The 15435-nt window shown below is 42.0% G+C and overlaps 1 protein-coding gene across 2 annotated transcripts in view; it reads right to left on the bottom strand.

Moving 5' to 3' along the window:
* CUL1 (cullin 1) overlaps window positions 1-15435 on the bottom strand; it is a 3347782-nt gene that overhangs the window by 317565 nt on the left and 3014782 nt on the right. For both annotated transcript variants that reach the window (XM_044064870.1, XM_044064871.1), the window contains exon 19: window positions 1169-1251. In XM_044064870.1, the coding sequence (XP_043920805.1) occupies window positions 1169-1251 (83 nt within the window). The remainder of the gene's footprint in view (window positions 1-1168; window positions 1252-15435) is intronic.

Genomic DNA, 15435 nt, shown 5'->3' with positions numbered 1-15435 from the left:
GGCACTGAAGTCACCGGTAAAATAGTTTCATCGGTAGTCAGGGGCTGCGTATGCGCCTCGCTGAGAACCGGAGAACCGGTAGTCGGCCTAAGCGTGGTCTCAGTATTCGGTGCAGGCCTCGGATGTCGGTCCTTATCTTGCGTCTTTTGCCTAAAACTGGCGTTGGTGTATCCGACGACATGATATAATTAAATTTTTTGTCAAAATAATGAAGGGCGAACTCCGCCCGGCGCTTAATAGTGCGCTTGTTAAACCTAGCACAAAAACGGCAGGCCGAGACGTCGTGGTCTGGCCCTAAGCAAGGTATACAGAAAGAGTGAAAATCCTTATGCGGTATTTGCTTCCCACAAGAAATGCAATTATTAACTTTGTCTGACATCGGTCTGAGGCAAGAAAAGTTTCCCCAACGGGGTACTTAGCTTTAAAGAAGACTTCGACTGAAATACTGTTCATAAATCTCAGGAGCTGGCTGACCGGCACTTGCGAACTGCTTCTGCTTCGGGCACCGCGCGGCAAGAAAAACTGAAGAAAATGGTGTTGGCTGCCTCTTTTATACCCCTGCCGCACTGACGTCAGGGAAGAAGCGACGACAACCGACGCCAGACCTAGACTTTGGAATTCGGCCGACCAAGGACCTGCCTGACGGCAGGATAACCCAAGTGTGATGACTGCAGCTGTATGCACGATGAACATCGTACATTAATTCACATTCATTTTTTTTCTGTCAGTGTCTCAAATTAATAGTACTAGCAGTTTAAAACTGTCTCTGTATCTTATTTCTAGACCTGTCCTTGATTCTGTTGAGATTTATCCCTGACGTATTGAGGGCCATGCTGTTTTATTTTTATTTATTTATTTTTTTGCTGGGGGGGGGGGGGGTGTGAAATGCAAACAGAGTCAAGTTTAGCATTTTCCAAATTTTTGACATGCCGAACCCAAAAGGTTTGCCAACACTGGCATAGTGCATTGTGGGTAGGAAAGGAGCTCGAGAGTTTGTTGATCATCATGAGCTGGAGTAATGGCTGAGTCGGATCTAAGCGTTGGACCTGAACTCACATGTTGAGGAATGAATGAAAATTGACATCAGATTTTAAGAAGAAACTAGGCTATTCCACTTGGTTAAATATTGATCTCAGTGTCAAATTAACAAAAAAAGGCTAAAACTTACTTTTTGTAACCAAGATAAAGTTTTATTAACGTGTCAGGCTTCAACTCCACTTCATCGATATTTGCATTTTCATCCTCTAAGACCTAGATGGGCAATTAAACAAATGTTGCAGTCAGGAAAAAGATGCAAAAACAGAGGTGTTACAAGTATAAATGCATGTAATGTACTGAAAATCAAATTAATTAAGAATTCACTAGTGCTTTTCATATCACTTCTTCATGGACAAGGGAAAAATAATTAAAGAAAATGGAGAAGTAAAAGAAAATGCTTTAAAATGTGGTTCATTTTTCTTGATTTTAAAAACAACTGAAGAGGTGTAACTATTCTGGGAAACCTCAATCTTTGTGACTGCTCTGGTTCTGCACTTTCAAGTAACCTTTAGAACCAGCTGTGGCCCTTTATAAGCATGATCTAATGCACATAGTTCTACAGACCAATAAATGGCAAGGAAATGTATACAATCTTTGGTACAGACACAGAGCAAAAAAGATGACCAAGAGACAAGCTGGAGAAGAAATCTACTTTAGTCCCATCAATTTTCAACTTCAGTTTTATTACTCAGCTTACCTCCTACACAGAATATACTCAATCAACAAAATATTAAGTTAGAAGTATACACTATTAAGTTAGAATTACCTCCTGCAAATGAACTCCAATAAGTAAATTTATGAAGTTAATAATGCAAGCATATAAATGGATATGATAAAGTCATAATTACAAAAGATTTTAAATAATTACAGTATGTACAATTATGAAACAAACCAAAAACTGAATTTAATATAAAAATAAGAAGTCAAAGCACTGTCCAAGAAATGGTGGCAGTCTAGAATCCAACCAATGATAAAAACAGCACAGATGTCTAAATCCATTGAAGACAGCTGTAAAAATGGTCCAAGAAGGGCAAGTAAAAAATGGTCAAATCCACCAAGCTTGGGAATGGGTCACACAATCCAAGAAAGTCCAAAACCAAGGCACTTAGAATTCACAAATAGCTCCACAATACATCAGCTGAGCTGGCATTGAAGTTTATCATCTTAAAGCAAGAAGATTAACTATAAAAGCAGCAACACAAATTAGGATAACTATGCAGGAACAAACAATACAGATCTTCAAAATGTTTTTTCAGTAAGCAGGCAATTGCAGTTGGAAACTCCAGCTAACAGGTGACACTCAACTGCAAGACTTCTACCAGCTCCATCACCTCTGCAGTTAATCTGGCAGTAAAAGTGTGCCCACATCCCCAAGCATCTCATTTATGCCTTTCATTGTTTGTATTACTCAAAGAAATAAAAATGAGAAACCTGGAGGTACGGGCACCTTTTCATTGCCAGGTTATGCAAGGCTTTGATGGAGGAGAAAAAATACAGAACAAAGAAAATTCAACAAATCTAAGAATTACACACATGTACCCTTTTTTAAATGGAACTATGCAGAAAGAACACCTGTTGAAAGAAGCTAATGCAGGTACGTTGCTACGGTTAGTTATCATGTAACCATCTTATTTTTCTAAAGCATTCTCAGTCAGCAGTATCAGTACAAATGAAAAAAAATCAAAAAAGGTGCCCCCCAAGAGTGCTGGAAATGTTTTTTAAGACACAATTTGAGGGACAACCTTATCGAACTGTACTCTGCACATCTACACAGTACATTTCTACTGCAATTTCTTGTGAAGGCATGGTTTCTGGCTTACATAAAACTGTCACAGAAACCAGCACTAAGGTGAACCATTGGAATACAAAGTAGCACACAAAAGATAAATTCCAAATACGGACACTGAGTAAAATGCAGAAGCAACACGATTTATTTGTCACAAAAACACAAAGCTTTCAGGAAAAAACCCTTCTTCAGTGTGTATAACAATTAAAATCACAGCACTTTTAAAGCACTCCAATAAAACACAGCCCTATCAGAACAATTCACTTGTGAACTTCAATTAAAATTAGACCTAGCTTGATGGTTATAGCACATTCATTTGTTTCCTCTTGAGAACAACTTTAATACTAGTGGCTATATTCAAGCCTGGTCTATGCTCCGCATCTAGCAATGTAATCCATTCATATTCACGAAGCTCAAAATCATTATTCAGATCCCCACCTCTTATGTTTTTATATGTGAATTCTGTTACTCTAAACCAAAATTTATGTTCTATATCCCTTTCTGCTATATACTTAGCCAATGCACTTGTGGTCACATTCCTCTTGATTTCTGACTTGTGTTCTGTAATTCTTTCCTTCAGTTTCCTGCTACATTTTCCTATATAAAATGCTGTGCAAGCTACACAGTTTGCTAAGTACACAATATTACATGTATTACATGTAGCACAGATATTAAACATACTCCCTTCCTGTTTTAGGATGTGTAAATGTACTATTAGTTTCAATATCTTTACAACAAACACAAGTATAACATGGGTATGTGTTAATTTTAGTATGCTTATGTGGTCCATAATTATAATTAATGTCCTTATATTTTAAATTAGAACAATTTTTATATTAGAGTGTACATCCAATTGTCTTGTTCCAGAAAAGGGAGTATAGACTGCAGTGTTACCATCCGGAACTTTACTTTCTTTACTGACTTATTTAGTCTGCTGAGATCATATATTGGTCTCCAGTCTTTGGTCTTTTTTTAGAAGTAAAAAGAACCTTGAGTAAATTCCAGATCCTATCTGGTCTCTGGGGACTTCTTGGATGACTCTCTTTCCTAGCAACCTTTGAATTTCTAGGGTTGCTTGATCCCTTTGAATGGGGGGAATGTCTGGGATAGACTTTGACAGATGAGGTGGACAGTGGAAAGGAATGCTGTATCCCCTGGATATAATGGACTGTACCAATATGTCGAGTTAATTGTAGCCAGGCTTCTGGGTACAGTGATAGTCTTCCCCCGACTGCCTCCACAGTTGGACAGTTGGGCCTCCTTTCAGAAGCGCTGGAAGGGCCGAGCGGAGAACGTACCTCTGTCGCCCTGGTTTTGCGGACCCCCTCTGCCATGTGGATGGCGTCTTCCATTGTTATCCCCTCCCTGGGGGAAAGATCACCACAAGCATCAGACAAGGCTCCTTTGGACTTCAGAACCACATTTTTTCGCTCTTCTGACCTTTAGGATAAGGTCTGGTAGGGGTGGAAAAATGCACTCTGACGGTAGATACAGTCTTGTCATCTTGTTGGCTCCTTGTGAGAGTCCCCTTCACTTTAGGCCCGAACAAGGACGAGCCATCAAATGAGGCGTCAATAAAGAAAGACCTGAAGGGTTCAGCAAACTCGCAAAGGTGCATCCAGGAATGTCCGCTAAGAGCTATTCCTGTGCCTGCCGCCCTGCTCGCTCCATTGGCTCTGTAGGAGATGAGGCGCATGGAGGATTTCGTAATCGAGGTTAAGATCGCAAGCTGGGAATTTATCTTATCCGACAAACCCTGGGCTGTAGCACCTTGTAGGGTATCTCCTAGCTCTTTAAGGAAATCCCTCTAAAGTCGGGTGAAATGTGATAAGTAATTCAGCGACCGTAGGGTAAAGGCCGCTGAGAAGAACATATGCTTCCCGTATCTGCCGAGACTCCTTGTTCGGTGGAAGGACAGATGCAGAAGTTTCAGCTAACTCCTCCTTTGTAGCCGCTGTCACCACCATTGTATCTACTGGAACTCCCTTTAAGTACTGTCTACTCTCTGGGGCTGTAATGAATTTGTTTGACTGCTTCAGAACAGGGTCCACTGACTCTGGAGAGTCCCACACCTTTAGACTTACAACCCAGGAGTGGGTCGAAAGGCAGAGAAACCCAAAAGGTGGAGGGGCAAGAGCCAAATAACTCCAAGTATTCCGACTCATCCTCAGAAGGGGAGAGGGATTTCCAGCCGCCCCCTCTGCTTAAGGATCTCTAGGATGTCTGAAAAGGAGACATCCTCAGAGGGCAACCATGGGGACCCTTCTGAATCCTCTAAGTCGGTATCAGAAGTGACAGACTCAGGGGAGTCTATCTGCTTCTTCTTACACTGACTCTTCCAAGGGAACTCCTCGGGGGGGATGTTCCGGGGGGGGGTGTCGGAAGAGGGGGTTCCACCCATTGGGGTTTCCTGGGGCACTGACTCTCTACTCTGGGGCTGACAGAGGGATGATGAAGCAGTAGACCCTGGTCCTTTAGGGGGAAGAGTGGCTGGAGCCGAAGGTGGAGCAGACTCAATGGAGAGCACACTCCTCATCACCTCAAAGGCACCGCAATCCTGGGCCGTGAGAGACTCCAGTCTCAGGGGACTGGGAGATCTCCCCAGTGCCGAGGAGGATGGCTCCGAGGCTGATGTGGGTGCCGAAGCGCCGAGTGGGAGAGTAGGTTCTAACAAGGGTCCGACTCGACTCCCCCCCCCCCCCCGGAGTGTTGGCTCCCAGATCCTTCGATGGAAGACAGCATCGACGAGATTAGAGCAGACGTCAGAGCCGAGATATTGTGGATGATTACTGGCTACGCCGGTTCCAGCACGACGACTTCCTGACACTCTGGCTCCAAACTCATCCGAGTCGGAGGAGGAATAGATGGCATCTGAGATACAGTGGTTGGCTCCACGGTCCGATGGGTTGGGCTCGAAAGAATTTGTGCCAGGGCCCATGTCCGCAGCAACCTCTTTACCACCCGCTCCACGTCGTCGTCCGATAAACGTCTGGAGGACAGAGAGGAATGGGTCGATGACCTGTGACTACCTGCCACAGACTGTAGTAAGGGAGACTGTGGCACGGAGAGTACTGGTTCCAATGATGGTGACCGACTCCTTTTTTGGCTCCACGACGGTTCTGAGGACTCAGATGGAACCGAGGGAAGGCCAGGTTTTTCGGAATCGATAACATTTGGCTCCGAAGTATGACTGCTTGACGGCTCAGACACTGGAGCCGATGAAGCTGACTTTTTTGGCTTGTCAGATTTAGAGGCCTGATTACTTTCTCCCGTTTTAAAAGGGCCTTTCGACAAACTTCTTAAAATAAGTTTATTTTTTCTTTCCTGTAGGACCCTCGCACTAAAACCATGACAAATGGAGCAAGAATCCTGCAGGTGGACTGCTCCTAAACAATACACACAACTTGTATGTCCGTCCGTTAAAGACATTTTCTGGGTGCATGAATCGCACTTTTTAAACCCAGATTGTCTCGATTGCTTAGCAGATTCTTTAGACATCATCAATGAGATCAAAGGAAACCAACTACAATAGCACAGTACTGAAGCAAAAATAGGACAGTTTTTTTTTTTTTTCTGTTTATAAACGAGGAGAGGAAAAAGTGGGCTGGAGGAGAAGTCTCTAAGTTAAACGACAGTCTCCTCCAACCCGAGGAGATGCCTCCAACTTAAACAGTGAATCTTAAGGAAAGGGAAAGAAGCCCTCTAAGAAAAAACGGGCTAAAGAGAAAGAATCCTCTAAATTAAACGGATTCTCTAAGGGGATGTAAGAAGAAAAGGGCCACAAGGAGAAACAGCTGAAGAACACACCCAAGTAATGAAAAACAACACACACGAGTACACTACTGAGTAAGGGAAGATATAACAGACTCTAACAAACAGTTTTTTGTCAAGGAGATAGAAAAACAAATGTATAATAAAAGTAATAACTAGCCTGAGCCAGCGAAGACTATCCCGATGCAGTGGCAAACAAAATCTGGGGAACAGCCGCTAGGCATCCTGAGTTAGGTTGTAGCATCGAGCCAGCAGAAGTTCTAGTGCTTTGGTATGCGGCCGATTCGGAGCCACGAACCCAACCAGGAAGAATGAAGGTGAGAATGGCCAACATAACATCATAAATTTTGGTTTAGAGTAACAGAAGTCACACATAAAAACATAAGAGTTGGGGATCTGAATAATGATTTAGAGCTTTGTGAATATGAATGGATTACATTGCCAGATGCGGACCATAGACCAGGCTTGAATATAGCCACTAGTATTAAACCTGTTCTCAAGAGGAAACAAATTAATGTACTATAGCCATTAAGCTGACTATGTCTTTAATTTTTAATTGAAGTTCACAAGTGAATTGTTCTGACAGAGCTGTGTTTTACTGGAGTGCTTTGAAAGTGCTGTAATTGTAACGGTTATACACGCATACTGAAGAAAGGATTTTTCCTGAAAGCTTTGCGTTTTTGTGGCAAATAAATTGTGTTGATGCTGCATTTTACTCAACGTGTCCGTATTTGTAATTTATCTTTTGTGTGCTACTCTGGCCTACATAACCAGAGTACACAAACCCTGCTCCAACAAATACTGCAACTCGCAGAAGAAAACTGCATTAATAGCAGACTACTTTATGACAGGACAAGGAAAGTAACTGCCAGTAACAGAAAAAAACTGCCATTTGCACTTTATACCTATACCACACTCATCACATAGTCCCTCAAAACCTACAGCACCAAAACACACACACACAGAAACACAAAACACACACCTACATTAGCAGAGGCTCTCAATAAAAACCTGCCCAAGCATCAGGGACATCCAAAGCAGAAACGCAAGCAAACTCCACCCCCCCACACAACCCAAATGACACACAGCCCACAAACTCAGTGTGACACTCAACCACAGCCCATAAGGCATAACAACGTACCCAATAATTCAGCAGAACGGCAGTTCTAAAACTCCAATAAACAAACAAAAAGAACGCCTTGGACCACGGTCTTCTCCTCTATAGTGTCAACACCAAAATCACAGAGCGCCAGTGAAATTTATAACAACGTACCCAACACTCTAGTCATAGGTAACTCTATAGTCAGGCACACTGATGTTCCACTCACCAGGCTAAACAAGGAGAAAGTTACTGTCAGCTGCCTGTCAAGGTGCTAGGATCTGCCACATAACGCACGCACTCAGGTCACTCCACACCAAGTACAAATATGACACTGTCATTGTCCATGTTGGTGTGAATGACCTGAGATGTACCTCCCTGGACTACATGAAAAGAGACATGGAGGAGCTCTCTGATCTCGTCGCCCAGGCAGGTATTACCCTAGCCCTGAGTAGCATCCTGCCATCACCCAGAATGATACCACAGTACAAGGACAAAATGATTGACTTCAACAATTGGTTAAGCTTCTGGTGTCATTCTAAGGGGATCCAGTATTTGTCTGCCTGGGACGACATGATCGACAGACCATGATGCTTTGCCAGAGATGGCATGCACCTATCGCCCTTGGGATTCTGGATACTGGCTAAGGCTCTTGACAACCCTATAGTGCCTTTTTTAGGCAAGGTTCAAATGACAAATTCACCACCGTAACAGGTACAAGCAAGCAAAACCTGAGGGTAATGCTACTCAATGCTGGAAGTCTAAACCTCAAAATGCACTCACTCGAGGCCCTCCTTAAAATGGCGAACATCGACATCTGTGCAGTGACAGAGACCTGGTTCAAAGCTCCAGAGAGCACCGCTGAGTTACCAGGCTATAATTCATACCACACCTTTTGGCCACCTAACCTGGAACGAAGCACTAAAGGTGGAGGCGTGTCCATATTCATTAAGGATATCCACACCTCCAGGCTAGTTGCACAGCATAATGCATCCGAGATTATCCAAGTGCAACTAACTCTGGGCAAGACCGCAATCCAAACTGTAGCTTGCTACAGACCCCCCACCATGCCCCAGGATTCCCACTCCTCATTTCTTGATACACTGGAAAGTATTAGGGTACAACCCAACACCCTAATAATGGGTGATTTCAACTACCCCACCATTAACTGGAAAAACTACTCCTGTACCAACTCTCTTGCTCAACGTTTTCTGGAATTCATAAATTCCAACGCCTTGGATCATCTTATTCACACCCCCACTAGGGGCAGCAATATCCTAGACATACCATTACGTCCAATAGTTCAAGGCAAGGATGGGCCGCAGAGAATTTATCATTATATGTGAAAAAGGAATTAAGGGAACTTTTAAATTCCTATACAACAGTATTAAGAGATACAGATGACTTCCTAGATAAATTATTTTAATCTATGGAAAATACAGTAAACGAGGGTGACCTTCTGCTAACAACCTTGGATGTCAATAACCTTTTCACCACTATTCCAAATGATATTGGAATAGATTCTGTCAGAAGGTTGATGTTAACCAAGAAAACTGCAGCTGAAACATGACTGATATGTGATCTGCTAGAATTGATTTTGGAGAATAACTATTTCATATATGGAGAAAATATCTATTTACAGAAATGGGGGGGTGGCCATGGGCACCCCCTGTGCCAATAGTTACTCCAATCTAGTTCTTGTTGAATGGGAACAACAGGTTGTATTAAACATCAATAATCCTTGGCAGAAAAATATTCTTTATTATGGACGTTTTGTTGATGACCTATTTATCTTATGGAAAGGTGATGAAGAGCAATTTAGACGATTTCACATATATCTTGACATGACCACCTCTTATTTGACTTTCACTTCGGATTGTTCAAGGCAAACTATATATTTTTTGGATGTCAGTGTCAGCTTCAATGATTCAGGTACTTTGGACTTTGATCTGTATAGAAAGAGCACATGGAGAAATCATTATTTACAAAAAAGTAGTATGCATCCCAGACACATTGTCAGAAATATGACTAATGAGACAAACAGAATTTATAAAAGGTGTAATCGGGAATCAGCACGAAGCAGAGAAGTAAAATTTCTACAGCAGAATCTCAAAGATAGAGGGTACAAAGAGCAGGATTTACACCCTCAGAATACAGAACGGCAGAATGTAGCCAAACAAAGAAATATGAATATCAGGTTTTCTCTCACTTACAGTACTGACAATTCTCAAATTTTGAGAGTAATAAATCAATTTTGGCCTGTTCTAACTCAGGACCCGCAGATAAAAAATATTGTTGAGGAAAGACCACAGTTCTGTTATAAGAACAAAAAGAATATAAAAAGACTTTGATGCACCAACGTACAGAATAGTAACCCAATAAAGGGACGCAAAGGCACATACATGTGTGGCATTTGTAATATTTGTACACTGATAGTAGCAATCAGTTTGTGCATCCGGCTACTGGTAGAGTGTATATTTTTAATGTTAAGGCGACTTGTAAAACTTGTAATGTCGTCTATTTAGCAACTTGTAAAAAATGTTCATCTTTTTACATAGGAAAAACTAACCAGTTGCTCAAAAAAAGAATACAAAGACACCAAAGGGACATTACTAACAAAGATATGCACAATGCACTAGCCTGTCATGTTGACATGAATAGAGGTCACACATTTATGTATAAAGTGATTGAAAACATTTTGGTCAGACCAAGGAGAGGTGATAGCGAGAACTTAACTGAGTTAAGAGAAACCAAATGGATAATCAATCTGACGGCTGATCAACCTCCAGGCTTCAATAGCATTGTTCCTCTAAAACCAATTTTGAAACTCAAGAGACCGAGTATAAAGAAAGCACGCGTGCATTCAAGAAATGTGTTATAAGTATGTATGTTGAGAAACTGACACTAAAAGAGGAGCCATTTTATTATGAAATCTACTTTAAAAGAAATCCTGCTTGACGTCTTCTAGCTATATGCAACAGCATGTTTACCATGCTGCAAGAATTCTATGTACCAAATTGGTATACATTTAGAAGTCCCTACAGAGAGCGAGGCTATGCTGAGATATTTGAAAGTTCTATTACTCATGACAACGTATGGCTGTTGGCTTTTGCACAAGAGTGGCATTGCCTTGTTACAAACAAAGATGCGTTTATGTTTTAATTATACCAAGTTATAACAACCGCATAGTAATTTGGTTACTTGGATAATCTGTCATTTGCTACCAACGGTGCTTTTAAACATCGAGCGTGTCATTTTCATGAATACTATTAAGCATGACTTAAGAACGTGCCTCTATACACGATTAGATCTTCAGAACAGCGAAAACAACCTGATCTACCTTGATATGTGTCTATATGTCACTCATTTTAAATTACACCACAACACGGTAACTTGATTACCTGGATAAATTGGTATCAGCCACCAATAGTGTTTCCAAACATCGAGTTGTGCTACTTTTATTAAAAATGCTATCAAGCATGATCTAAAGATATAGTTTTTAGACTACGAAATCGTAGATCTCTGAGACAGTGAAGACAGGTTGATTTCTTATGCAAACCGAAGCGTTCGGCTTCATGCACACTAATGAACTGGACTTGACATCACGTCAGTCGATGTAAATATATAACATATAAAAAATGGATATATCTATTTTGGTTATTTCCAGGCTGTATAGGCTTGATATCTTGCTTTGTAAATAAAGCCTAGGATGTAGACTACAGATATATGCCTGAAAATATGTAAACCAAAGCGATCGGCTTCATGCACACTTATGAGTTTAATATAATGGATGACTTTCAAGCTGTTCTCGCTGTACAGTTTGTTTCAAAAGTTTTCAAACATTCTGTTATACAGAGGCATTCATATTAAGGAAAGAGGCTTTGAGCTATGGTTGTGAGTAAGCAAGACAGACGAGCCATCGCCAATCACCAGCATATGTATTTTTCCACATTCTTGATTGGATGAGTATGCACCTTATTTGCATACTATGAGTTGCAATGAAAAAGGAGGGAAACGGAAGTACTTGATTTTGTATATGCAAGCGAGGTAGAGGAATACTATTATGGATTGGCTGAAAGCTACTTGTTCTGTGTATGGATTGGTTAGCAATATAGAGGAACATCTTTTTAAAAATGAATGTTAGTCCCATTTTTAGTTCACGATCTGAGGAAGATTTTTATCGAAAGCACTTATTGTGTGGATTTTAAGGGACTTTTATTTTACTTCGTTTTGTCATTTTTATTATTTGCCTATTAAAGAGAGGTCGAATTTTGGAATTTATTCATTCGTGGACTTATTGTTTTCCAATAAGCCGAATTTGGTGAACTCACTGTCTTTGTTTTTGTTTCAATATCCTAGACATGGTCATTACCAACATGGGCAACCGGTGTTCCGCACCAGAGGTCAATTCCTCATTGGTCAGATCTGACCCACAAGCTAATCACCCTAAACATCCACATCCCGCCCTAAATTAGGGAAACCACCGTAAAAAACTTCTCCAAAGCCAACTTCACACTTCTTAAGACAGAAGTGGCAAACTTCATGACACCCATGCAGATGGACAATAGAGGTACAACTGCTGAATCCTACACAAATGCACTTTATAAGCACTTACACGAGTGCATGGATCATGTTATCCCTAACAGAACCAAGATGCTATCCTCCAAAAAAAGGAAGCCAATCTGGTGGTCCTCTACCATAAACAAACTCTACAACAGAAGAAAGAAACTGTTGCAAAAAAAGAGTAAAATCCCATGACTGGAGGAACTCCCTCGTCAACCTCAGTAAGAAGCTGAGATCCCTCATAAAATTCTCCAAAGCTAGTTACAAAAACAAAATTGCCACCGACTCTAAAGACAGCCACAAAGCATTCTATAGCTATGTCAAGCATCTCAATGGCAACACTCAGATCTGCTCTGAGTTACAGCACAATGGCACTAAATATACGGAACCAACTGATATTGCCAACATCCTGGCAGATAGGTTCAGTGCTAACTTTACCCCCCTCTCACCCCCTAGAGGGCCCATCTCTATACCGGAAGAATGCAAAGTTCCTGTAATCACGGCTGCAAATGTAAAAAACACGCTCTCCAAAGCCAAGAACACAGCATCCATGGGACCTGACAATATCCCAGGCTGTGTTCTACACGAACTACAAAATGAACTGGCACCCTACCCAAGTACCATGTTCAATCATAGCCTCACCTCAGGCTTTGTGCCCACTGAATGGCACACAGCGACGATTATCCCACTACACAAAGGGGGAGCCACGACGGACCCCGAGAACTACCACCCCATTAGCCTGACGAGCCTGGTCTGCAAAGCCATGGAACTCATAAACAAAGACATTGGTAATCTCCAAACTCTGGACCCTACCCAGTTCAGGTTTGTAAAAGGCAGATCATATCTCCTAAACCTGACTGACATCTTTGAAGTAGTCACCAAAGCCATAGATGAGGGTAAGGTGGTTCACACAGCTTATCTAGATCTCTCCAAGGCTTTCGACACCACCCCCCACTCTGGAATTATAGATAAGCTCACTAAACTAGGTATAAAACCCCATGTCACAAGATGGGTTGCCAAATGGCTCATGGACAGAACCCACACTGTGAAAGTAGCAGACTCCAAATCCGACTTCAGACCAGTGATAAGTGGAGTACCACACGGTTCAGTCCTGGGTCCTCTCCTGTTTGGTATCTACTTCTCTGAAGTACAGGCTAACACAGAAGGTCTTTGGCTAACAAAGTTTGCAGATGACTGCAAACTAGGAGCCATAATTGAAACTCCTAATGATGTGGACATACTACAAAAGGACCTGAGACAGATGCCTGGTGTCAAAGCCATGGCCTGAAGCTCAATGCCAAAAAGTGTATTGTCATCCCCTTTGGTAAAAACTCTGTACCCATGAACTACCACATAAGTGGTAGTCTACTTAACGCCAAAAGTGTAATAAGAGACCTTGGGACACAGGTGGACAGTAGTCTCTCCTTCGATAATCACATCGCCACAGTGGTCAGGAAATCGTTCTACATGGCTCACCTCATCACAAAAGGTTTCTCATCCAGAAAAAAAGAGGTCATTGTTCCCCTCTTCTCATCACTCAGACCCATTACAGAGTACAACGCCCCTTTTGGTATGCAACTCACAAGACATCTACAACAACTGGAAAGGCCACAGAAATACCTCACAATGAGGATTACTGGCCTCAAACAGATGCCCTACACGGACCGTCTCAAAAAACTCCAGCTTTACTCCGTCACATATCGCCTACTCAGAGGCGATCTCTGCCTAACATACAAAGTTATGTCAAACCCAGAGCTGTTGGACATGCTCCACTTAAAGAAATCCCAATCCCCCTGAGCTACACGCTCTAGGGACCTAAACCTTGTCACCACAATAAACAGAACATGCTGGAGGGATAGATTCTTGTCCCAGAGACTTCCTATACTCTGGAATAGACTACCTACCTATGTCAAACAGAGCTCCTCATTAGCACTCTTCAAGAAAAATCTTGATGATTGGATGGGAAATAGGAAATTCACCCCAGGGATCACTTTTGTGGCTCTGTTCGACAGGGGCGCAGGAAAATAATTTTCTTGGGTGGTGAAATCTGGATCTGAGAACATACGTACACAGTAACCTGTCCTTTGACCAACATGGTGCCAAGGTAGTAACAAAATTATTCTGTCACCCAACTTATAAGTAAGGGCATGGCATTAAGGTCCAAAGAAGTCATAGCTCCACTTTATCTGGCCCTTATCAAACCCATCATGGAGTATAATGTTCGTTTCGGCATGTACCTGGCCAGACATGTGCAACAGCTGGAACACCCACAAGGGTTCCTTACAGGACAATCCAGGGTATAAGCACACTGCCTTATAGGGACTGCCTTAAATTCCTACCTCTGTACTCTCTCCCTTACCGGTTACTGACAGGTGACATATTCCTGGTATACAAAGCATCCTAGCATCCAGCTCTGATGAACCTTTTGCACATCTACAAAACGAACAGCATCAGAACCACTAGATTCAGGGATTTAACTTTTTATTTTGACATAAATAAGACATACTGGCAAGACAGATATGCATCTCAGTGGATCCCCATGCTCTGGAACAGGCTCCTCAACCACGTGAAGCAGATGCCATCCCAAGACATGTTTAAGCGTAACTTTGACAAATGGTTGGGAAATCAGAAATTCATCCCAGGTCTAGCCCCCACATCTCTGGCAGGCAGTGGCAGATAATAATGCCCAAACTAACATACCCACCCATAACCTCCAAAAACTTCCTAACATACCCCCTCCTAATAAATGCACATGACAAACAGGGACACAACTGCGTTGGATTGCATGGCTAGGCTTATGAAGACCCTGTCGGTTGTTAGCCTAATACGGACTTTGTTAGCCTAATATATACCTATGAACCTACGTACAATTTTGCCACTGGAATCATCAGAATACAATAAAAGTCATGTACTCAAAACTCTCAGGACTTCCCTTGCTGAGACAGCTGTCTGGAAATACTGGGTCAGGAAGGAAACTTCTTCCTCTCAAAGGAAGGCCATTTTTTTTGTTTAATAAAGCTCCTAGAAGCACCGACTAGCAAAATGGGTTCAGATTAGACTTCTTTAACTTCTGACTGAAATCCAGCTTTGAGAAAATAGTTGTGGTCAGCTGAAGAGAAGACTGCAGATCCTTGACAGAGTCTGCTTCAATCAGGCAATCATCTAGACAGGGGTTTAT

Source organism: Protopterus annectens, chromosome 3.part0 (genome assembly GCF_019279795.1).
Source record: "Protopterus annectens isolate FY-2018-M chromosome 3.part0, PAN1.0, whole genome shotgun sequence".
In the NCBI taxonomy this organism is placed as follows: Eukaryota; Metazoa; Chordata; order Ceratodontiformes; family Protopteridae; genus Protopterus; species Protopterus annectens.
The sequence above is the reverse complement of the archived record's forward strand: the minus strand, read 5'-3'. Positions and strand labels throughout refer to the sequence as shown.